Raw genomic sequence first — 25,484 nt, forward strand, 5'->3', positions numbered from 1 at the left:
TTTATCCCGATATGATTTATGGTAACACTGTTTAGGCAAATACATAACCCTCCAATCTTCAGGAACTTTGCTTCAAAAACAGCTTTTAAGACTGTCAGCTCATCCTCTTAAGATGCCTCTGTTGCACCTCTCTCAGTACATGACAAATATTCAGGTGTGTTTATATTTAAATACGTATTTTTACCATTTTCTATACCATCATCCAGTTTCTCTAAATTCAGATTCATTCCTATTTTAGTTCAACAGCTTCACCCATTTTAAAAACCAAAACATGACCAGCATTTCCTGATATCACAGTTTACAGATAAACACACACATTATCCAAGAACTCATCTTTAAAATGAAATCATTAAATTAATGTTTATTTCTGGATGTGTGTGCATTTAAATAAACCCTTTCCTATACACTCTGTATTGTCTTCTGTGTATTTTTTATTGGATTGTTTGCTGACTGGTTACTTTTTCTGCTGTTATTAATATTTTGCTTATTTTTCTGTAAAATGTTAATTTAGGGTTTTTCCTTTGTTTTTGTTTTCAAGTTGAGGGGGTTCATTTGTACGAGCCTCTGGCTTCTTGACCTCTCCTGACACATTTTTTATTCATGTGTTTTTTACGCAGTTTCATTGTGCAAATAAACTGAACCTCACATCACAGATGAAGTGAGAAAGACTGAAGCAGCGACAGGAGACAGTTATGGGGCGTTTGGATTTTATTGACGTATCAAACAGCTGTACATCTATTTGCCTTTCTTGGCCTTAATCTTCCTCAGGTAGAACTCGAGCTCCTTGCCCTCCAGGATGTAGCCGTCTGCCCTGCCGCACTGGCCGGGTCTGGAGGCGATGCAAGCTGCAGGAGGGAAAAGAAGACGCATCATCAGCAGAGTCAAAAAATCCTGTATAATGACAAAACCTCAGGTAACAGAAGTTATAGAAGTTACAGAAATGTTGAGACCATAAAGTCGATATTAATGACGAGGAAGTCAAGTTATGTGTTGAGTGAGTGACCAACAGTCTGCAGGATTTTTTGGAGGTTTTGAGCTGACACACACATCTGGAGTGGTCCTGCAGCACTCTCAGCTACTCAAATACACACACTGATATTCCAGTTCAGAAACAGCTGTCTGCTACTTTACAGCCAAATGCACCATGAAGTATTATTTAACCATTTGAAACCTGAGCAAATTTATTTTAAAAAATAAATTAAAACAAAGACGTGGGGAGAAGGCAATGAGCTACTTTACAAGACATGGCCCCAAAATTAGCTAGTTCATTTTTAACAGTTATATTAATTATAAATGTTGTGGACATTTTTTCTTAAGTTTTTTCATCATTAACAAAATAATGCCCACTCTGCTTTTTAAAAACTAATTTTTTGGTCATTTTTTTCATCCCTTTTTACTAATTTCTCCCAATATATAGGATATTTCTTGCCAAGTTGCTCATTGCCCTTTTCCCATGTTTTTGAAAGAAATCAAGCCAATTTACTCAGGATTCAAAGACTTAACTTTCTAAGCGTCAGTCTGAAGACGGGGTTAATTACGCCCGCGTAGGTGACAGGTCTTTCTCAGAGTCTTTGTTATCACCACTTTCATTCAGTAGCAGAACTGGACAAAGTTATCTTCATGGAAAGACGTGACGCAGGTCAGACAGCACTTCGTAACAGAGATGCTCTGAAGAGAAAATACCTTTTAATTTGGTCGTTTTGTGACTCTTTATTTTGTCTTTTGTGCCAAAAGTGTCTGTGCACACTCATTTTTACACTACACGTCAAAAACTTAAGCCTGATTAACCTGGATCGGGTCCCATCAGATTAGATTTGTGCGATTTCAGCACACGTTTCCCTTGACAGATGAATGTTGTTTGCAGATGCAGATAATTGGAGCTCTTAAATAACCTCATTAGCCAAATTCACACTGGTTGTTCAAGGCGAGACTATCGCAGTTTAATGTTGCTTAGCCGAAGGAGGGCTGACGGTTGTCTCGCCTTTTATCTGGCAGTGAAGGCAGGAACGGCACAGCATCGAGGTCTGTGTAAAAGTACAACCGACAGAACGCTACAGGTGTGGCGTGTTATGTGTGTGTGACTGACGGCGGGAGATTTAAATGAGCCAGCAGGCAAATCTGCTGGTGCTTACCCTCCGAGCAGAACAGGTGCGACGTAACCGGGACGGTGAATGATTGTAATGTGCAGAGGGGACTTCATAGTGACCCTACAGCTCGACCTCTGTACAAACAGCTACTGTCGAAAACATGACAGGTGACCAGAGCGCAGGAGTCTTTCACGCATTTACAGTAACACGTATGAGCATGACTTGAAAGTAAAATTCATTTACCTGAAGTCACATACCAGAGGCCCAAATTTTGAAAAAAATCATGCAAAATAACAGTTTTTCCTTTAAGTTATCTGCTGGGAGACTAAGTGACTTCAGGAACAGTCAATCAAAGGTCAAGTCTTTCCAAAAATGATGCACCGGTTATACAGGTACAAACTTTATAATGAAAGCTTTTTGGGGCAGCTAACAGCTGAACAATACACATCAGCTGCGTTTACACGGCCCGATCAAGGCGGGAATATCACGCCGTTACGCCGCCTTGGTGTTCTGTTCATAATGTCCTATCGCGGACGAGGGGACAGAGTTGTCTCGCCTCTGAGCTGGGACAGGAGGCAGTAACAGACGCATAAAGACGTCTGTGTAAAATGTAAAGCCGAGAGACAGAAAGTGCTGCCTACGCAAATATTATATATAAAGGCGGATGCTCGCGTGTTAAACGTCTCGATGCCGTGATGGTGTAAAATCACACAGAGCGGAATAATGCCGCCGTCGTTTTGGTTCTCGGTAAAAATGCAAACTGTGTAAACGGGGGACTTTGTAGTGGACCTATTGCAAGATCTCTGAGTCAAAGTGACTATTGAGACTCACCGAGAAGTTTTCCCTGCTGGAACTGCTCCTCCAAGAGAGAGCTGATCTTGGCAGTCTTTTTACGCTCATCGTACTTCTTCTGAGTCCTCTTTGATCTCTTCTTGTTCAGGACCTCTTCCTCCTCAGGAGTCTGCAGAAAAGAGGGATAAAGCTCATTAGATGGACATCGATAACTTCTGAGATCAGACTTCAGCTGCGGGGCCACGCCGGCGGCGTCAGTCACAGGTCTTTCTCAGAGTCTTTGTTATCACCACTTTCATTCAGTAGCAGAACTGGACAAAGTTATCTTCACGGAAAGACGAGAACCGGATCAGACAGCACTTTATTATAGAGGCGCCATGAAAAGAAAATGCCTTTTAATATAATTATATCGTGACCCTGCCCATTAAACTGCATGTTATTACATTTATTCAAACAGAAAACATCCTAAAATTGCTCCTAAAAGGTTTCCTTTTCAATGGTTTAAACGCTTTGAAACCCAGACTGACATCACTTTTCTCTTGCTGCATTCAGTCGCCTTTACAGCTATTTAAACCTTGAAATTTTGAACAAATTGGTTTGTTTTCTTTCAGAAACATGGAGAAAAGGCAATTAGCACCTTTGCAAGAAGAGTTCTGCAGACTGCAAGAAATAAGTAGATTTGGACATGTATTTTTTAAAAAGCTAGGGGGAAAGGTCTTTAAAAATTTAATTTTAGGCACTTTTTGAGGCCATTTCCTTGGATTTTTTTCTTTCAACACTATTATTTATTTATACATACATAGCAATTGCTTTTTCACCATGTTTTTTGAAAGTAATCAAGCCAATTTACTAAGGTTTATAAGGGTTAATTGACACTGCATATACAAAACTTTATCTTTTAAATTGGACAAAGATAACAAAACCGCTTCATCAAACGCAGAATATCTATCGACTGAAGATAAATGAGGTATAAATGAGGTATGCCTGTAGGGTGGCATTAAAGCAACACACAGAAAGACCAGCGTTCCCTAACCGATGCATCTCTGGAGAACATTAAGCTCTGGTATTGTCAGAGGAAATGTCACTTTTGTGCAGCTAAAAGGACACAAAAAGATACAAACTTCTCTGCACGCAGATGGCCACAGTTTCACCGAAGACTTGTCCTCATTTTAAACTTTTATCAGCTTTGATTGCAGCGCCATAGAGCCAAAACAAAAGCGATATCCTGCTGCTGCAAATGTCAACGTACCAGCTTGGCTCCCTTCTTGCGCCCCAGAGGAGTGGCGTAGTGGGCCTCATACCACTGCCTGTAGGGAAGGCTGTCGACGAGGACGATGCAGTTCTTCACCAGGGTCTTGGTTCTGACCAGCTCGTTGTTGGAGGCATTGTAGACCACATCAATGATCCTGGTCTTACGTGTGCAGCCTGCATACACAAATTCAACAGCTGTTAGGAAATGTGAATCTCAGCCCCGTTTCACTCGTCACCCAGTAAAACTGTTCAGATAAATCTTTACAGGAAACGGGTCTTTCTCAGGTGTCGTTGGTATCACCACCAGCATTCAGTAGCAGAACTGGACAAAGTTTTCATCATGGAAAGATGCATATGATCAGACAAAGTACTATGACATAAAGGTGCACTCAAAAACTTACACTCAGAGCCCCATGAGAAGTTGCCGACATCGAGCCTCAGAGCACGGTACTTCTTGTTCCCACCGCGGACTCTCACTGTGTGGATGCGACGAGCTCCAATCTACAGGAAAAAGACGTGTTCTTAGTATCGGCACTATTACGATTCCGGTTATTCGTGTATGAAGATTGAATATTCTGACGTCTTGTCGAGAAACAGAGCGTTGCACATGTAATGAAGCGTGTCAGTGTAACTATGACGAGTCCTAACATTGGTAAGTCCAGAGCTTTGAACCAAAACGGCTCAAAAAGACAAACCTAAGGTCACGTTTTCATCACTCACGCTACATCACTTTAAGTACATTTTTGTTAAAAAAGTTACCCACTGGTTTGCACTCACTTTTGTGTTTGCAGGAGGGCGCCCGAGCTCATACTTCCTTTTCTTGTGGTAGGGCTTGCGTTTACCGCCGGTCTTGCGGCGTTTATGCCAGTTGTCCCTTGAGATACCTGGATAATTTGGGAGGGAAAAAAGGAAGACGCAGGTGTTAGATCACAAACAACACTGGACGTTCAACACAAAATATTTTCTAATGCTTGAGCGATCAGTTCTCCAAGGTAGGGTTGTCCGCAATTTTAATTTGGATTCCGCTTAAAGAGTTTCATCATGTAGCTCAAGCAATCTGAAGCTCCCTCATGGCTGATAGGCGTGTGTGTTTGTTAGATTTCTTCCTCATGGTGAACTGGATTTAGGATTACTGTAATCAAAAGCTCCAATTTGGGGAGCTTAATATCCTCTTAATACAATGCTATAAACCTTTAAAGAGTTTTTTAAGCTCTCAGAAATCTTTTTCCATGTTTGTTAAATGTTGAACGTTTGCTTCCCTGCATCAAAATGTTTTAATCATCTTCTGCAGTTTCTGACCAACTAATTTTAAAATCCCTGAAAATTACAAGCAAGTTTTCTTTACCTTCAACACTTATTTCCACAGTGGCTGTGCAGACTTTTCTAATCCAAAATGCATTTAAAACATCTACTTCCTTTAGTTCTTTTGCAAATGTAACTGTTAAGCTCTCACACGTGTTTACATGGACATGATAAACCTGTTTCTACTCAGTTTTCTGAGAATACAGATTTCATATTTGGACATTTCACACGAAACTGCGTCAATTAGACACCTCAACATGCTGGCAGGACTACTCCAAAAGACAGGAGGACAAATGCAATTTCTCTATGCTTATATCTGAAATGTGATCGTCACTTCGATGAGCCATAAATCGGGTTATCGTGTTCGTGTAGATGCACAAAATATTAGATTATATTAAGCGATATAGAAGGAAGGTACATAAAGCGATGTCCTATATGAATGAATGAACATACAAAGCAATCTGTGCTTCAAATCCTGCTCTTAAACGCGTATAAACTGACATAATACAACAGCAAACTCATTTTAGCAGCAATTTCCAGATTATTATAATAAACTTTGGCCTTCAGGATCCCGCATGCCTATCAGGCGAAATAATAAACACTTTCATCAACTTATTTACTGTCATAACGTCTAAATAAACAACATAAAATGCACAAAAAAGCTTCTTAAATCAGTAATATTCTTGTTTTTCTCTGAAGAGTTTCAGTGCAGCAGCGTGACATTACGACCATCATGCTAGTTAGCATTCATGCTAACACTCCCTCTCTATTCCTCCAGCGCTCTTAAAGACATTTAGCAAAACTCCCGCTCAGCTGACATTTTTACTACACAACACTGAACCCTAAATAAACATTTTAAACCTCACAAACAGCCAAATGTACCATTTTAAAGCGCACTTCAGCAGCAGAGGCTAACTGAAGTTACACGGCTAACGAGGGCAGCCATCTTGGAGCACTTCAGGCATCCTTCACAAATTATTTCATTAAAATACTACAATCTGACGAACGAGAAAAAAGATGAAGCTACGTCTGTTCGAATAGCGTTTATCTTCAACATAGCAAACCATTTTAGAAATATTCCTTCGTTAAAACATCAGATGGACAAGGATTCTCCCTCCGACCCGAGCATGAAAACACGTACCCATTCTCAGGCGCCGGCTAGAAAGAGGAACCGCAAAGGCTCATGGGGAGGTTTGAAGCCGCGTGATCTCGCGAGAGTTCGCCGCGCAGGGACCGGTACTTTCTTTTGGTTTCATTCAGTGTCTTTACGTAAGCCGCCACTCTAGAATAAAAAAATACGGATCAGTTTCACGTTCAAACGTGTAATTTTTTATAACGTTATAACTTGAAACTTTTATAAAGTTTTCACATTTAAATTTTACAACTTTTATGACTTTTATAAAAAAAAAATACGGATCATTTTCACATTATAGCTAATCCGTATTTTTTATTCTAGAGTGGCAGCAATACGCTTGCGTACTTTACTGTGAAGTTTATGTAAATGAATAAAAAAATATGTTATTCTGCTGCCTTTTTTGTATTATCTTATAAATATGTAGGTTGAATCAAGCTTATTAAATATAATGCAATATAATCAGTCAACATTTGCACACATATTTATATTTTTGTATTTTAAACTTACATACTAGTTTTATATGCTGTATTGTAGCATAAGGCACACCTATATTTTACACACTTTACGCACCCAGCACATTTTCCATATTATCATTTTTACATTTTCACATATTAGTGCTAATTGGCTATTACTGTATTTCTTTACATTTTTATCTTACACACATACTACTACTACTTTTTTTTAAAAAAAATTGAATTTTTACATGTGCTTATTGTTTACTACATCTACTTTTAATTATATTTAAACAATATTTAATTACATAAAATATTAAATATGAGTAATTTAATATATTAAATACATATTTGCATTTACCAATTTCTATAAAGTAGGTGAAAAATTATCAACAGAGACAATCTATCCATCAATTAAATTAAGATTATTTTGTCAAAGTACATTACATTACCATGGTCATGGCTCATGGCGCTCTCTCGTCGTGATTTTAAGTTAATAAAAATTGGCTTAATTGCACTCTCCAGTTAATCTGATACAAAAAAATGTACAATGTTACTAAACACATCCAGTCACTCAATGTTTCATTCAAAAAGTCATCAATAACAAGTCATTTCCCTGTTTCCATAGACTTCTTTATTATATACAGCGAGGATTAATTGGCAGTTGTGTAGATATGGTGATAAACTTGGCAAGATTTCTCTCCATTAAACAGTGATTCGTAAAGTGATTGTTGAGCGAAGCAGCAGAGAGATCACTCCTCCCAGGGGCTCATGTCGGTGTCGATGGCCACACAGTTGTACGCGGCGTAACGCAGCTTCTCCTCACAAACTTTAGCACTGCAGCAAAGAAAAAAGCAGGAAGAGAGGAGAAGAAGGGGAGCAATTAATGTAGCATGGCTGTCAAAGAGCTCAGAGCATTATACTAATTTAATTAAGTGTAGGATTATAAAACTGGTTTTTACTTGACTTTCTATAGTGATTAACCCTTAGGGCTCTCTTTAATATTACACACACTGGTAAAACTCTGCGCAGAAAACGCACCTTTCAAAATCAAGCTTTAAAAAATATCATACATTAATATTATTTCCTACTTTCATTAAGTTAATTTTAACCATCGTAAGTCCTAATCATAAATATCAAATATTCATTAATTTACAGAAATATAACCCTTTAAATACCAGGTTTTTGTCATGATGTTTCTAAAAACAAAAGTATATAATTATCAAAGTATATAATTATCAAAATACTATATGCGAAGTAAATTTTTTAAAATTATCACAGCCTGGAATATGTCAATGATTTGCAGCAACATTGATTGTGACACTGCATCTAGTAAAAATAGCATGTTTTTTCTCCATATGCCAAATGTGGTAAAAAAAAAATGACATTATCAGGTGGAAAATAGTAAAAAAAAATAAAAATAAAAATAAAATAAAATCCAAGGCAAAAGCCCAGAATGACACCCAGAAATAATACAATGCATGATTTTATGCTTTGATGGCTGTGAGGTCAAAAATGACATTTTGAATGATTTTGGTGCATTTTTTGCTTTCAACAGTATGAATGTCTCATATTTGAGTTAGATCAGCTGCAACATAAAGTTGGATTTTGCAAATACTACATTTTACTCTTGTGGAAGCGCTCCCTTTCCTGCTGCTCATGATGTTGTTTCGTGGTAACAGTGCCCACATACAGCACATCTTAAACACAAATGTATATTAAATGTACACATCAGTAAACAGTAACAGAGTCTGCATATACAAAACACAGAACATTAGGATACCTGGGGTAGTTGGGTAAATAAAGAGTGCTGGAACATGTGGAGGACTGTGGAAGTGCATCGGTTGTTTCAGAGCTAAATCAGGAAACAGAAACATTATTAATATCATGTTCCATTATAAGTTTTCTAAATGAACTGTTAATAGCAAACAGTATTTTTTCTGTATTTTCTTTTTTAGTGCTGGACTTGCACTCACCCTTGCTTGTCAGGGAAGACGTAGATAGGCGCAGGAAGACGACTTCGACCAGTTACAAACCTCAGAAACCTGCTGCGATCCTCTGAAAACAAAATCCAAAACCACGTTTTCGGCACAACAAATACACCAAATTACACGTCAGTCTTACAGCTATGACTATGTTATAAGACATGTTGATAAACAAACAGTGAACTGACCATTGGTGAAGTTCGTCAGTGCCTCCCATAAGTATTGCACTCTAACGTCACTTTGCTCGAGGTCCTCATAGCGTGCTGGTGGGGAGACAGAAACAGAGTTCATAATACAGTATTTCATTAAAGAAAATCGAAAATCAAGCACCTTCTGAGTTTTTCTTTCATTTAATTATTAGCTTTGCAACTTCTTAGAGGATAATTCTTGCCAGGAGGGAATATGTATGTTAACCCTATGAAAGCTGGATCGACACCAGTTTTCTTGAGCTGCGTTCAGACCCCTCTCACAATCGTTTAAACCTTTGAAAAATTAGCAAACTGGTTTGATTTCTTTTAATAATGGGGAAAAAGGCAATCAGCAACCGTGCGTGAAATGTCCTGCAAACTGCAAAAACCAAACAAAAACAAAAACCAGAAAAAGGCGACAAAATGTAGATCTATAGTAATTATCAGAAAATTACCAAATAACCAGGTAAAGCTATCAAAATATCAAGAAATCTGCATTTTAATTATACATTTAGAAAATCGGATAATCATAATAGTTATAATATACATATATATATATATATACACATATATACACACACATATTTATTTATTTATTCTGCTAATTTCAGGTAACGTTTTATTAATTTCTTGCTCATTTTTGGGTCATTTCTTGTTAAGTTTCTCATTACCTTTCTTTCCCTGTTTTTGAAAGAAATCGAGCCAGTTTGCTCAGGCTTCAAAGGGTTAAAGAGGCGGAGACAGAGTCCGATCTGGACACTTACTGAGTCGTTTCAGGGCTTCCACACTGATCTCTGGGTCTCCACACACTTTCTTCTCCACCTCCTGCCAGGTGAGCAGGTCCAGCACCGCCTGAGGAACGACCTTCAGCAGCCCCGCCTGCATGGCTGCAATCTGTGACACACATACGGATTATCAGTCGCATGCACACACTTTATTAGTTCAGCAACTCTGTACACGCACCATGACTACTGGATGAGTTGAAACTGAAGAATAGAAACCAACCACACCTACAGCAGTAATGTTAGAGAGTGTAAGAAGGCCCACCTGCTGCTTGCTCTCCTCCAGCCGAGCCTTCTGCACCAGGCGGATGAACTCGCTGCGGTCCTCGTAACGAACGGCCACATTACTGCCGCCGGGGACGAGCTCCACCATCTGGCCGTCGCTCAGGAGGGTGGTGTACACCAGCTCCTCACCAAACCTGAACTCAAACGTCTCCTGGTCCATGTTCTCCATGGCCTCCAGCAGGTTCACCTGGAGACACATCCAAATTTAACTTGAGACAATAACTCGGAAAAACCTCCACTGGAGTGCAGAAATGGGAAAGTTAAAACTTTAAAATCCCTTTTAAATAATATGAAAAAAAATGTTTTTTTATTTTGAGTAATCAACTTAAAATGTGTTTTCATAAATATGGTAATACCACTTAAGAATTTCTTTTAGATAATGTGGAAAACTTAGTTGTGCGGTTTATCAACTTAATCATTATGGAAATTAAGTATTTAATTACCATATTTATGAGCACACATTTCAAGTTAACTACTCATCAAAATTTCACATAATTTAAAAGGAATTTTATGTAGTTACCATAATTATGAACTAGTAAAAGTTAAAATGATCCAATATATTTTCCCACATTATTTAGAAGGATGTTTAAAGTGTTAAAAGAGGTCATGTCATGCAGTGAAAACCATTCGTCAAATTCAAAACTATTTTTAAAAAATTACCAAATATATAAAATATTGATAAGTTTTCCACCAAAGAATGTTAAAGATTTAAGATGCTGCACATGTCTGAAACTCTGCAGAGCCTAAAATTACACGTTCAGCAGGTGTAATAATTTGCACGTCCTCACCAGCACAGAGTCGACTGCGGGGAAATCTTTATTCCAGCTGACAGCCTCTCCGGTCAGCTGCTTCCACACCAGCCCGGGCAGAGCCAACACCTGCAGCATCGGACAGAAGTTTCCACATCAACCCGTTCCTTTTTACAGTAATGTTAATAAACTAACGAGGGAGCATCACTCACCAAGAAGTCTTTTCCTCTGAGCGCGGCGCCCATGAGCTGACCGATCCACTCGTACTTGTGGAACTCTTTACAGGACGGGTTGGGGACGTAATAATCTCTGGCCTCTAAGGAGCCCTGAGAGATCAGCAGATCAAGAAAAACAACAATAAGAACTCTGTCCTTTCGGATTTTGACAGCGTGCAGGCGGCGATGGTGAGGGATTACCTGGTTGGACGTGCGGCTGAAGAACGGCAGAGGCATGGGACACTCGGCTGAGCTGGGGCACAGCTCCTCAGACATGTCAGCCAGGCTGTCCCGAAATCCACCTCCCTGATCGATGATTCCCTCTGCAATGAACTTACACTCCCACCACTGGTCGTACCGAGCGGGCCACCTGAGCAGAGACGGTAGACTTTTAATCCACAGAAGTTTAACCCTTAGGGCCCGCTTTAATATTACACATCACATCAAGCTTCAAAAATGATGATAAACCGATGTTATTTTCTACTTTTATTGGGTTATTTTTTAAACCAACATCAGTTCTAATTATAATTTCAAATATCAATTAATTTTCAGAATTTTAACCCTTTAAATGCCAGGTTTTTGTCATGGTGCCACTATGTTTTTAGATGAAAAAAAAAACCCCAAAACCCCACAAAACATATATAATTTTTAGTAGACTACATGCTATGTAGATTTTGATTATCACAGTCTGGGATATGTCAGTGATTTGCAGCAACATTAACTGTAAAATGTGCCAAACAGCCCTTAGGGTTAAATTCAGGCAAGAAATGTCTGAGATTGCCTAAAAATGCACACCTATAATCCAAAGTCTTCTCAAATTTGTCAGACGGTTTGAGGCCTTCATACACCTGCAAGTAGAGAAAAAACAATGATAAAGCGCACTAACAGCACCCATACGAGTCAGACAAACTGATGAAAACTGGCTCATATTTCTCCAAACTATATTCCCCAAATGCTCCTTTTTGCACAAATACATCTTGTGGCACAGAAGTTTATGTCACTGCTCAGAAAGTGTTTCACACCTGATTGAACACGGCGTTCTTGCAGCTGGTGTCCAGAGACGGGTTGTCTCTGTGCTCCATGGCCAGACGTCTGTTGATGTAGAGTCGGGGCATGAAGTTCGGCTTACTGGTCTCCGAGTCCTTCAGGCACTGTGTGATGAGGGCTGAGCGCCTCTTGGACAGCAGCAGGAACTGCTTTATGCTCTAGAGGGCGCCACAGTACACACAAATATGTAAAATATATAAAATCAGATTTAGTGGAGTTTCATTTTGAGACATATAAAGTTTTTAAGTAAAGACAAGACAGCTTAGCTACTGTTTAAAACATTAGGGATAAATGCCTTTGTTTCACATTCTCTCAAAACTAATATTTTTATAGTTATAGACATCAGCAGAGGGGCCAGTCAAGAGTGTTCAAATATACCAATACTGACAATTACTGTGATATTTAAAAATGAAATACTGATATCATGTTAATAATACACAAATGATAGATCACGTAAATATTTCAGCACGCGCTAAAAGATTTTCTTTAAGTTCTTACTTTGTCTCCTTTTCCATTTTTTTTCTCCAATTTTTTCTCTTTTTTTTCAATTTTTTAATAGATGTCGCAATAATATAGTTATCATGAACTCTTTTAGCCACAACATTTGTGTGGTGAAAATCTGACACTTCAGGCTCCACAAACGACGACACATGTTGTCAGATTTTAACCCGTTTTTGTGTTTATTGTGTACGCTGGAGCACTGAAGAAATAAAATCATCACATGGAGAGGATTATGATCAGTTATAACTTGACTTGGACCCTTGAGTGTTTTGAAAAATGTGAAAGGATTTTTAAGAAAGCTTTTATTTTTGATCCCCGAGCTCTTTTCATTTTTCACTAAAAGTCACACAGGGCGCTGCCTTTTTGTATATTTAGCTGGAAAAAAACCAGCTTTTTATGACTTTTATTATTGCTGCCTATTATCTACGCTGAGGAGGTTATGTTTTTGCTTTAGTTTGTTTTTCAGCAGGATTATGGAAAAAACACTCGCCCAGTTTTAATGAAACTTGGTGGAGGATTGGTGCACAGGCCAAGAAGAACCCATTACATTTTAGAGCAGATCCATGTCCCGGGGTGGTTTGTGAGATTTGGGTATTTGGCCTTGGCGGAGGTCTGCGTCCTCTGACTGACCTTCTTGTTGTTTAGCTGTTATTCAGTTTCAGTCTTAAATATTAAAAAGCTCCACACTGACTCACTTTGATCTGGTTGAAGGTACCCAGACTGTAGTCCCAGGCCGGTACCAAGTGTGGGAGCACACTGTCCAAGAGACAGATGAACCTGCAGAGAGCGAGACAGAGGAAAAGAACAAACACAAACACTGAGAAATGCATAAAAGACAATATAACATTGCACCTGATTGTTTTTTCTGATATTTAAATAACTCTGGAGTCAATAGTTGTTTGGAAGCAGATTTTCATGATATTTTTTACCAAAAAAACACAATCAGGTGATAAATACTGAAGTCATGAAATCTCCAATGAGTGTAAGAACTACGGCAGCAACGTGAACGTTACCTCTGGATGACGAGCGCTCTGCGGTACAGGACGTCGGGCGTGTTGCCCTGCAGACGGGGGTAGCGCACCAGGTTAGAGGACTGGAAAACATCAGCGTTCAGACCGAGGTCTCTTTCACATGAAGACTTGATCTTCAAGCCTCGGATCCGGACGTCTATCCCTTCATCTAAAAAGCAAAAGCAGAGAAAAAACATTGTTTGCGGCCAAAGAAAGAAATCAACTTAAGTGTTTAAAATGTAAGAAATATCTGGTTAAATAAACACAGTAGCTTTAAAAATCTTTACCTCTACACTCCTCAATCCGAACCTCGATCACAGGCAGGTGGGACGTCATATCCTCCAGCACACAGACTTCTCCAATCAGGTTACTACGGGCAAAAAGAGCAGAGTTGAAATACGTGAATTTAATCCAGATTGAAATGCTCAGTGTGGTGGGCAAATATGCTTCAAAATAACAAATTCTACAAAAAATGGCCTTCTGGTTTTCTACTTTTTCATTTAATGCACCAAAAAGCAGTTAATTGTTATATGATTATACCAACTGAAGACGGTTTGTGGGTCATGCTGCCTAAAAAAGCTGCTTCAAATATGAAATACTGACACAAAATGCTGTCTGACAGCTGCTTTAATACAATAGAGGTATGAGTTTGTCTTCTAAAACTTCTATGCTATAATCTCAAGCATATCTATCAAACCTGAGAAGTTTTTTGTGAAATATTTTGACAGAAGTCCTTATAAAAAGGCTCACTCGTCTATGGTGACGTCACTCAGCTTCTTCAAGTTGTCTCCCTCTCCTCCGAAAACTGTGACTCGCTTTGGCATGTAGTTGTCGTCTGTAGAGTCCACCGTCAATATCAGCTTACTAAAGAGTACAGAGGAGCACATTATACACACAATCAAGACAATTTAATTACAGGGTGAAAGTTCATATGAAATACAAGCATGAAATGCATCATGGGTGAAAGATTATGAATTATTAACACAGTAAAATTGGACAGGCATAGCTAAAGAGAGAAAGCAGGGACTGATCTGAGTAAATCAAAATAAAAACAACAATTAAAAGCCAATTAACTGCATTTCAGATATTAGATCATCCAGCACAATTAAACGTTACTGCCTCTCATATCGTGTCTATTGTCGGCTCAGTTCAGCGTCCCTGTGTGAGTTATTCAATGACTGAATGACTAAGCAGCTTATTGTCTGCCTGCAGTGTCAGTTCCTCCTAATATAACACTACGGTTAAAAATATGCATCTCACGTCGTGCAAGCCAATAACTACTATTTTATTTAAAAGAGAAAATGCAATTAAGAATAATATGATACAAATATAAGTTGAAACATCAAGAAATTACTGACAAAAATATCAAACACTGCAAGTTTAGGGTTTTGATTACAATCTTCTCATTTTAGCCTTTAACCAGCTCTACTTTAGCTGCTCTGCATACTTGCGTACTGCTGCACATATTTAAGATGTTTTATTGTCCTTAATTTCATGTCTTTCACATGTTCCATTTTACGTGTCCTTTGGTGTCTCCGAATGTCTGCTCTGCTCTCATTTTCAACAGGTGATTCCAATCCGGCGGAGACAGTGGCGGAGAATGAGAGTGGAGTGGACACACAGACGGAGACGCCGGTGGAGAGTGAGAGCAGAGCGCATCAGTCAGCATTAGTAACTCATCCCCGACTTTCTCTTTTAGTCCGCAGCGCAGCGGGCGCAGCAACTTATTATCGTTTTTTTTGGTTGTTTTTTGAGCGCAACCAGCGGCGCCCCTCCAGCGTGCGTCGCTATAGGCGACCTCCTATATCGCCTATGCCAAGGGCCGCCCTGAAATCAAAGCAATTTATGCTTATTATTATTATTATTATCAGTTCTATTTATCGGCCAAAAATATTATTATCGAATTATCGTATGACGTCTTAAGTCTCATTATCGGTCCGATAATTATCCTGCATCTCTAGTTTTATGATCTCTTTTTGTCTTCTACGTGTTTTGATGTGAAGCACTTGGTGCATGTAATTTCTTTCTTGTTAAGCATGTTGGGCTACATTTCTTGTATGAAAGGTGCTATACAAATAAAGTTTATTATTAGTATTATTATTAGTATTATTACAATGAGTCCAGTTCTTTCAGTTTCGGTGCAGGAGGCAGACACACTCTCCACATTTAAAAGTGGACTTAAGACTTTCCTCTTTGATACAGCTCATAATTAAGGCTCGCTCAGGCTCGCCTTGAATTTTTCCGTATCCGCTGTGAGGGTCCAGGGACAGAGGGATGATCTCAGGCAAACTGTGATTTATGTTAATGTGCTTCATAAACAAAATTTAATATAATCAATAACATTAAAGAAAAGAAGTTAAATTTGTTCATTAATTTCCTGTCACTCTGTAGCTGGGAAGCTTCCTCACTTGACCACAGTGCCTCTCTTCATGTGCAGGCGGATCCAGTGTTGTCCCTGCATGCCGTCGCTCTCCCAGTACGTTTCAGTGTCGCCGTCTGTCAGACAGCTCGCCCCTCCGCTGGGATCCTCCTGTCAAAAAACAGCAAAATAATTCAATTTCTAAAGCTATTTTTTATAGACTCAATATAACAATTATTATGTTCAATTTCTATTATATCTGTGATAAAATCAGGGTGAAAAAGTAGAAGATAAGCAGACTTTAACCCTTTGAAATCTGAGCAAATTGGCTCGATTTCTTTTAGAAAACAAGGGAAGATGGCAAAGAGAAACTTAACAAGAAAAAAAAACAAAACATTACAACAAAAAAGGAGTAAAAAGGTACAAGAAAATCATCTGAAAATTTGCAAGAAATAAAAGTTAAAAACAAATAAAAAGGGAATAATCTTAAAAATAAGTTAAAAACACACAAACAATTACTTTAAAATTGGCAAGAAATCAAAAGTAAAAATAACAATGTACACGAAAATTACCGGGGGAAAAGTGCTAGAAAATTAAAAAATAAAATGTTTCATGGACATTTTTCCCTACTTTTTATGTATAATTTTCTCTCTTTCCATTTAAAAACAAATTCCCAGGTTTTGTTTTATTACCAGTTTCTTTTCAGGAATGTAACACAAGGAAACGTATTTTAAAGGGTTAATAATCAAACCACTTTATTCTAATTAACATTTTTTTTGAAGAAAATATTCACAGCTGCAGATTTTGAAATTTCCCGATCAAAAATTAAAACCCCTACCCTGTGTGTTTGGGGGTTTTTTTGGAAAGGATTGTTTCAGACTATTCTATGAAGATACACTGAGTGTATGTGACTCACCGAACACGAGGACACGTCGATGCTGGTCACGCACTGCTTCACACTGCCCAGATTCTCGTCCTCTTTCCCGATGTGGTCATAGAAGTAGTGCACCAGGTCCTCGTCACATTCGTACGTCCAGGTGGGAGGAACATACCTTGAAGATTTAAAAGAACAAAAGCTTAATCTGCCGTCGCTTAAACAAAACCCCCAAAGTCTTTACTCCCTCATTTGACTCAACAGAAGCACGCTCACCTTAGCTTCTGGACGGCGGCATCATCACTCTCAGCGATTTTGGGTTTGGAGCCGATAAAAAGCGCGTTCTCCACACTCACCACCTGCTCCCACCTGTTGCAGGGCTTGTGGTCGTAGCCGAAGAGCTGCTGCTGCCTGCTGATGGTCTCCGGTGACTCCACCGGCACCAGCCTGTCGCCTCCCTCCGTGTGTTTACACACCAGGATCCAGCCCTCCTCCAGCTCCTGGCCGGGACGGTGCTCCTCCAGCTGCTCCTGCACACAGACGGGGATCATTCTGTGTTTGCCCACAGTGTACTTACCCACCACATCTGTGTACATCTTAACTATCCTTATTTACTACAACTATTCTTGCAACCATACTCATGTTATCATTTAAAGCATTACACACACCTTTTCTTCTCCATCCGTCATAAAAACATTTGGCAAGAGAGCATTCAAGTTTACGGTGCCTTCAGATCGGCTTTGCCTTCAAATATACGATCCTAAACATCATTTCACAGATTCAAAGATGGTCTGTCTACTCATTTTAAGTTAACCAGTTTTATGGTTATATGTGTTCAGTTTTCATTTATTTATTTCAAACACGTGAAAGAAAATAGAGAAATGATTATACAAACAAGCAGACAGACAAAAAAAAGTAGTAATATTTAAACAGTGCTGCCTGGGAAATTGTGTGTCATATACTCTAATGGTGTTTTTATTACTGGGCATGTGCAATAGGTGTCGTGTGCAATGTGTGCACAATTTGTATCAAGTGTAACTTTGACTATGTGCAGTTGCATATCTGGTGTTGTTTTTGTTCAGGGTGTTGTGTTTTTAATGTCATGGTGTGATTATTGTTTTTGTTGTAAGTGTGGAGGCATTATCTGTGCAGAACTAAGTCCAGGACACATTTCCCCTACGGGGACAATAAAGTGTATCACATCGCATCGTATTACAGACAATAAAAACATATAATGGCCAAACACATAAATACATGATTGGTTTACATACTCGAAGAGGAGAAAGAAAAAATACAAACTTATTTAATCCAACCCCTTCTCAACCAACTGCTTCCTACATATATAACTGCTTCCTACATATATATATATGTGTGTGTGTGTGTGTGTCTGTGTGTTTATCTCTGTATCATTCTATGTCTACTTTCTAAATTCAGAGGTTTTTGTGGGTCTGTGGGCTTTTTTTTAAATCTAAACAACAGTTTGTGACTCGTGGTGGATAATTAATCTATTGATTTGTTCACAGCTGATCAGATTGATGGATAGGAGGAGTAGCTGCTGCCAGTGAATCAATCATTAAGACCCAGCAGAAAGAACTGGTAAGTGTCACTTTTCTAGCTCCTGCCATTCTGCTGCTCCGTCTGTACCCAGAGTACGCTCCGCGCTCCGAGAATGTGATGCAATGCAGAACCGAATAATATATATATTCTAAAAGGGCTCCTAATGAACAGTCAAGCTCCAAAAACACAAAAACAAGTCAGATGTTATAATCAGGGTGGGCTGCCGCTAATAAATGAATATGTTTATACTTACAGATTACACATTTACAAATAGACTGCCAATCTTTGTTACACACAAATACTACTGAAAGAACTCTATCTCCATATTTGTGTATTTGCAGATCTGTTTTATATTTTCTAAATATTTTTGTGATATTACAATTTTTTTGTAATTGTGGAAGGTGTTTTAAATTGACAAAGATTCAAATCTGTCTGCATACTCACCCTGTTGATTTTGACCCACAGACCCTGGCTGTTGCAGTATTCTTCCCCTGTTGTCCGGATACAAGTCCCTTTCTTTGGCTCTAAGTTGTACTTGCATGCTTTCTTCACGTGTGGAGTCTGGTGTGGACTCTCAAAGACGGACACGAGTGTTTTCCCCACGGAGCCTCCTGTGGATGCCCCGGAGGAGGCGGAGGAGTTGGACGATGAGTCCTTGCAGATCTTGTAGCACACCTCTTTGGGGATGTAACACAGACACTCCGGCACCGGCTCGCTCCTCTTGAAACACTCAATGCACCTGTCCAGGAAGCGGATCCTGCCCAGCAGCAGGTGAGGGTTGTCGCCCAGGGACATGATGAAGACGATGATGGTGATGATGGAGGTGACAGTCAGCGGCTCGGCAGCGGGGGGGCGTCAGCTGACATTACACCGCCGTCCTGCTCTTTTGTTGTCCTGCCTGGTCCCGCGGGGATGATCCTGTCAAAACAAAACCGAATATTCCCGAGAAACATTCAATAAACAGCTGCCAACTCCTGTGATTTGGTTTGACTCAATTTTGTCTTAAACAGTACGTTTACAGAGTCTAAGAGGTTAAATAAATATCCGCGAATCAGCGACCAAAGTCCGCAGACACAGTAAGTAAAGTATCTGCTCCTTCTCAGCCACAGTGAGTAAGCTAACATTAGCAAGCTAGCTGGGTAAATTAGTACATCTTGGGATGTTAGCGGCAGCTTTTAAAAACAAAACCGCCTTCGTTTTAATCGAAAGTTAAGGAAATATAAGGTATTGTGAGCTAAAAGGCAGAATTTTGTCTATAAACAGTATAAACGTACCCTTTCTGCCGAGTAGTAATTTAAATATGCAACTCCTCTCTCGATTTATCACAACGCGGAAGCGAGAGCGAGACTTTTGACCCTCTCCAACTTCCGTTGTTTGTATTACAAAATAAAAGTCTAACCACCGACTTCAAGCTTGTTACAAATTAAAAGTTGGAAGAAAATTAGCTGAAATTTTCCAAGAAAATGGGGGGGGGGTTAAGTATAATGACAATATTAATACTATAACAATAGTTTTCAGGACATTTTCATTATTATTATCATTAATTTCTAATAATTTCTATTTTTAAACAAATTTTCATGTCATTTTCTTGTCACTTTTTTCTAATATCTTTTAATTTTTATTTCACATTTTGATGTAGTTGTGACAAATCAATAAATGTTACACATTAAAAAAAAAGTTTCTTGTTAAAACACACACACACACACACACACACACACACACACACACACACACACAATGTGTTTGGGGGGGGCTGTGCAAGGCATGAGGCATGTCAAATATTCTTTAATCAAAATCCTTTTATTTGAGAAATTTAATTTCAAATTTTGCCCAAAATAACTGTTTGCAATAACTAGGGGACTGTTCTTTGTTTATTAGAGTAGGGGGTGGCTGGGTTGTGTATTTTTTGTACCATGACCCTTCCCAGATGTTCAATTTATTATTATTTGTAGCTTTAGGAACGCTAAAATAACAAACAAACAAAAAACAAAGTCAAGAACAGTCCCTTATGTTTCACAGTTTCAAAAGTTGTGGTCAACTTTGATGAAAGCATCGCCTTGTTCTCTGTGGTTGGTGGCGTCGCCCTCAGGGGACGCATAAGGTTTGTCCTCCTCATTCAGGTGTGGTGAGACGTCCATCAGAGACGGCAGGCTCCCACCTCGCAGGATTCCTTTACCCCTCTGCAGAAGACAGTCGAGACCGTCTCCCAGAGAGCCTCTCAGAGGGAAATACTGTTTCTTTCCAGGAGCGTCTGCAGGCTGGTGAATCTCAAGGTCCTCTGCACTCATCCTGCATGATCATAAACAAATATAAATATGTAATATGACATTTTGTTTGCAATTTTATTTGACCGTGCAGAAGCAGCAAAATGCACTGAAACGTTAAAGCCAAATTGGGGGACCTCATGTCAAAGGTGGAGCCTTTGAAGGCCGGTTTGAGAGTCTCTGCTGCTGTGGACAGAGTGTAAGGGATGGAGAAATGTCCCTGTGCCCAGTGCTTGTCCTTCTCAATTGGAGCCAAGTTCTGGTACATGTCATCTACAGCCAGCATTGACACCTACAGGAGAGAAAGAGTTAACAGTCTGTGCTTATTTTAGGTGTTTAGACTGGCTGTATTAGAGGGAAACAACCTGGATGTTTCTGTCAATCAGCTGGTTGGTTTCAAAGTCGTCATCGTCCTCGCCGAATGGATTAATGATCAGCTCTCCGACCTACAACGTGGAGAAACATCATGAAATCGCCCTTCAAAACAAAATCTGTTTCCCACAAGTTAATGTGTCGTCTCACCTTGAGCCATCCGGCGTAGAAGAAGAACTGCAGCAGGGTGAAAACAGGGACGTACATGTCCAGTGAGTGTCCCTTGTATCCTTTCTCAGGGTTCAGAAATTGTCGTCCGATCACGCAGAAGGCAAAAAAAGAGTAAACTGCTAAAGTAACAACCTGCACAGGTAAAAGAAAAAACAAAACCATGTCAGCATTTACGTGATGTTAGAAAAGGTCAAATTATTCTGTCAGTCCGACTAAAACTGGACTTTTAAAATACATGTAAACATTTGAAACGGGACTAAATTGAATTTTATGACATTGGACTAACGAGATTAACGAGAGCCAAGATAATGAAATTAAAAGTGGAGTTATTCTGTCATGTGCACCCTTTAGTCAGACTTTAACTGGACTCGGCGTTCAGCGTTTGCTCCTACCTGAGTGTAGACCAGAGGGATGCTGATCCAATCATAGTGGAACAGGAGGCTGCACCTGCCTCTGTAGTTATTCAGCTCCTGCAGTTACAAATGCAAATTTTACATTTATACAGAAGGAGTGGACACACAGAGGATTTTAAGTGAATTTTCTCATTCCCACAGTGTTTACATATTAAGTGTAGTGTTTCTCACATCCATGAGCAGTCTCAGGGCAATGTCGTCCCTCACTCGACCTTCCTCTCTGGCTCTGGCCGCCAGGTTCGAGAACCAGGTCAAAGGCATCCAGTACTTGTTGAAATCAGAGTGTAGAGACTCGAACATCTTCAGCTCGTGTGTGGTCATGAATCCTAAACAGAGATTTAATGACAGTTTGGCACCAAGTGAGAAGAACATTTTCAGATACTTGAATGTCATCAGTCTTTTTCTTGAGAAACAATAGTAATATCTTAATTAAGTATTCATTAATAGTTAATTAATATAAGTTAATTAAGTTATAACTTAAGTTGGAAAAAAATAAGTTAAGTTAATACAAGATAAGATAAGTCTTAAGTTAAGTTAAGTTAAGTTGACTTGACTTAACTAAAAAATAAAACATGTTTGTTTAAAATCTCTATATATTCCCATATAATAGGCAATTTAGCTGAATTCTAAAAATGTAAATCCGTCAATTTATGGACATCCCCTGTGTTTTTTTGTGCTAAGTTGTCTTTGATTTATAAGACCTAGTTCAGCTGCTTGGTCTTTTATGCTGGGTAACTTAAACTTCTGTAATGTGTCATCTCTTTTATTAAAAACCATTTTGTAAAAAGTCATTAATAATTAGGCAAAAATAATTGCAGTTTAAAGAGCAATATTTTAATTTGTGCACTGCTGTTCTTACCAGCCTCCACCACGTGCTCCAAAGTTGGGAAACGCTTGCGGACTCGTGTGCTGATGGAGCGAAGGATGAGAACTGAGGATAAGTTGGCGTATCTCATGAGTGTTCGCCGCAGCAGACGACCCCTCTCGTCTGCGCCGTGGACGTTCCCGGACACAACCATCATCAGGTTATCAGGCAGCGGGAAGCTGGTGTACTGACCCCACCATCGGTTAAAGGCCAGCGTCACATAGAAGCCTGAAACAAAAAATATATGAATTATTATCTTCACATTTGGCTTCTGTAGGAAAGAACCAGTTCAGTCAGACTCACCCAGTACAAACAGAACTGGGATAAAGTTGGTGTTGGTGAACTGGTCACAGTAAAGAGCGATCCGCTCAAACAGATCCTGCTGCTTTGGTGTGAGGAGGAACCTGTGACGAAAATAATAAACTTCTGCTGATGAGCCACAAACACACCATGATATGAAAGCCCAATTCTGCCAGTTTGATGAGAAAAAAATCCTGTTAGCCATTAAATTGAGGAACTTTATAAAAAATAATTAGTTAATATATGAAAATAACAAGTTAGTATATTTAAATAATGAGAAACTTTCTCAAAATAATGATGAATGATCCACTAGAAAAAATCCAAACTATCCCTTTAAATTGTTTATTTATCCCTGCAATTATGCAATAATATTGGTGCTCAGCAACACAAAAGCAGCGAAGAAAACACTTTGCTGTTATTGAAAACAAATTACATCAAGAAAAAGATAAGATAAGATAAGATAAGGTAAGGTAAGGTAAGGTAAGGTAAGGTAAGGTAAGGCAAGGCAAGGCAAGGCAAGGCAAGGCAAGGCAAGGCAAGGCAAGGCAAGGCAAGGCAAGGCAAGGTAAGGTAAGATAAGATAAGATAAGATAAGATAAGATAAGATAAGATAAGATAAGATAAGATAAGATAAGATAAGATAAGATCATCCTTTATTAGTCCCACGGTGGGGAAATTTGCATTGTTACAGCAGCTATGAGGTAGAGGACAAAAAAGAACATACAATAGTAAAAAATAATTACAAATATAAAAAATATTGAATAGTAAAAAAAAAAAAAACCAAGGTGCCAAGTATAATAAGAAAGCAAGGTTCAAAAATAGTAACATAAAGTTAGAAGGTGCCAACAGCTCAACAGTCTAGAAAAATACATATATATATAAAAAAATTTATTTTGATTAGTTTCTTATTATAAAGACTTACATTATTTTTTTGCATCACATTGGCACAAATGGGCTTCCATAAAATCAGACTGTAGCAAACATTAAAATGTTAAAAAATGAAGTTTTAGCTAATTTACCTGTAAAACACACTGAAGAACAGATAAACTCCACAGAACACCAGGAGGTCTTTGTACAGCAGCCTGTAGATGCTTCCTTTCCACCTGAACAGCAGTTTGGAGAAGCCGCCAAATCGAGCATCGGCCACTTCAACGGTGTAAGAAACTGTCATTTCTGCGTTTATTCTGCAGAAAAGTCCTGTAAAATATCGAATTTTGATACGTAAATCATGACATTATATAAACATATATAAACAGGTGTCCTACCTGTGAACGCAGGTGTATCGTCGAGTCCCGCTGTCCTGGGAAGAAAAGTTCTTCCTCTCCAACTCAATTTAAACCTCTCTGTTGTGTCGTCATAAATTAACATTTTAAATTTACTACCTGGGAACCTGAAGCAGATACACAGATACACACCTACAGTTACTGCTGTTTTCCCCTCAGGTGGTAATAGTGAGGGACTTCTGCTGGGTGATCAGTCGTCATTGCTTTAGATATCATCAAATTTAATTACATTATAACAAAATTATCTATACTTTTCTCAGCTAGTTAGCTGATAAGAGAGTTTTTCACAGAACTGCTGTGGTTCTGTAATGTTTGACTATTAATTTAACTCTGATTTTGTGGACTTTTCACTGATAATTAATCTGCAAATTATTTTCATGGATTAATCACTAAATGATTTGGAAAACAATGAAAAATTACCTGTCACAAGATCACCCTAAATAAAAATAATAATAATTATTATTATTGGATGCCTTTCATAAGTGTTTAAACCTTTTGAATCTTGAGCAAATAGGTTTGATTTCTTTAAAAAAAATAAAAAGGAAAAAGGCAGTGACCAACCTAATAATAAATTCACAAACTGCAAGAAATTTGTAAACTTTTTCTAAGCTGGGGAAAAATGAGTGGGCAAAAAACAAAAGGCAGGGAAAAAACTTCTTGATAGAAAAAAAACAACAATAAAAAAGCGAGGGGAAAAACAATATTTATCAATATATTATTAAGTTATGTTACAAAATTATTATAATTTTTAAAACACTTTTTCCAGGTCAATTCAATGTTTGTTTTTAATTTAAATCTTTAGTTTTATTTTTTTAGTAATTGTCAATTAATTTCTTGTATTTAATTTAATTTATTTATTTATTTTCCAATTTCTTGATTAATTTTTGGGTGGTTTCTTCTGTAAATGCTGATTGCCTTCTTCCCATGTTTTTGCAAGAAATCAAGTGAAAAAAAAACATTATTCCTCTTAACAAGCCTTTTTCCAGAAGCAACAAAAATCAAGTACTTTAGACCTGTTATGTAAATGCATCTAATGCCCCACCATAACATATCAAACCAAACACACAGAGACTGATTTGCACAGTAGAGGCCCGTAGACAGTTTTATTTACTGTGACTGTGATTAACAGCAAACATCTTTACTGTGTCAGGTGGTCCGTCCCACACGTCTCTCAGCCTTTTGTCATTGGCCGCTGAGCTCTGCTCACGTTTGTTTTTCACATCGTTACAGCCGTCTGCTGTAAAT

General features: G+C 38.6%; 3 protein-coding genes and 4 non-coding genes across 7 annotated transcripts; all 7 read right to left on the reverse strand.

The window, feature by feature from the left end:
* Nucleotides 1-690: 690 nt before the first annotated feature.
* rps8a (ribosomal protein S8a) lies at nt 691-6,699 on the reverse strand. Its single transcript, XM_042498206.2, has 6 exons — nt 6,574-6,699; nt 4,908-5,014; nt 4,532-4,631; nt 4,129-4,304; nt 2,919-3,048; nt 691-845 (listed from the first exon to the last, which is right to left on the reverse strand). Exons 1-6 carry the CDS (start codon nt 6,575-6,577, stop codon nt 736-738), a joined length of 627 nt encoding a protein of 208 aa, XP_042354140.1. The 5' UTR covers nt 6,578-6,699; the 3' UTR covers nt 691-735.
* On the reverse strand, nt 1,559-1,627 carry LOC121952041 (small nucleolar RNA SNORD38). The gene has a single exon (XR_006106416.1). It is a non-coding gene; the product is annotated as a small nucleolar RNA SNORD38 (small nucleolar RNA).
* LOC121952040 (small nucleolar RNA SNORD38) lies at nt 3,147-3,215 on the reverse strand. Its single transcript, XR_006106415.1, has one exon. It is a non-coding gene; the product is annotated as a small nucleolar RNA SNORD38 (small nucleolar RNA).
* On the reverse strand, nt 4,408-4,477 carry LOC121952042 (small nucleolar RNA SNORD38). The gene has a single exon (XR_006106417.2). It is a non-coding gene; the product is annotated as a small nucleolar RNA SNORD38 (small nucleolar RNA).
* Nucleotides 4,747-4,853, reverse strand: LOC121952043 (small nucleolar RNA SNORD46). Its single transcript, XR_006106418.2, has one exon. It is a non-coding gene; the product is annotated as a small nucleolar RNA SNORD46 (small nucleolar RNA).
* Nucleotides 6,700-7,630: 931 nt separating the features above from the next.
* Nucleotides 7,631-19,964, reverse strand: hectd3 (HECT domain containing 3). Its single transcript, XM_042498400.2, has 20 exons — nt 19,846-19,964; nt 19,016-19,489; nt 17,291-17,544; nt 17,057-17,192; nt 16,190-16,311; nt 14,532-14,645; nt 14,069-14,151; nt 13,785-13,950; nt 13,467-13,548; nt 12,246-12,428; nt 12,019-12,071; nt 11,425-11,593; nt 11,221-11,334; nt 11,048-11,137; nt 10,240-10,446; nt 9,957-10,086; nt 9,193-9,267; nt 8,996-9,077; nt 8,803-8,874; nt 7,631-7,856 (listed from the first exon to the last, which is right to left on the reverse strand). The coding sequence occupies exons 2-20, from the start codon at nt 19,364-19,366 to the stop codon at nt 7,772-7,774; spliced, it is 2,568 nt and encodes an 855-aa protein (XP_042354334.1). The 5' UTR covers nt 19,367-19,489; nt 19,846-19,964; the 3' UTR covers nt 7,631-7,771.
* Nucleotides 19,965-20,350: 386 nt separating this feature from the next.
* On the reverse strand, nt 20,351-24,324 carry best4 (bestrophin 4). The gene is made up of 10 exons (XM_042497441.2): nt 24,222-24,324; nt 23,976-24,153; nt 22,960-23,060; nt 22,651-22,884; nt 21,963-22,117; nt 21,771-21,848; nt 21,358-21,510; nt 21,201-21,281; nt 20,973-21,127; nt 20,351-20,860 (listed from the first exon to the last, which is right to left on the reverse strand). The coding sequence occupies exons 1-10, from the start codon at nt 24,322-24,324 to the stop codon at nt 20,593-20,595; spliced, it is 1,506 nt and encodes a 501-aa protein (XP_042353375.2). The 3' UTR covers nt 20,351-20,592.
* Nucleotides 24,325-25,484: the final 1,160 nt, after the last annotated feature.

The sequence above is a fragment of the Plectropomus leopardus genome, chromosome 12, assembly GCF_026936395.1.
Source record: "Plectropomus leopardus strain MGB_pleo_1.0 chromosome 12, ASM2693639v1, whole genome shotgun sequence".
In the NCBI taxonomy this organism is placed as follows: Eukaryota; Metazoa; Chordata; class Actinopteri; order Perciformes; family Serranidae; genus Plectropomus; species Plectropomus leopardus.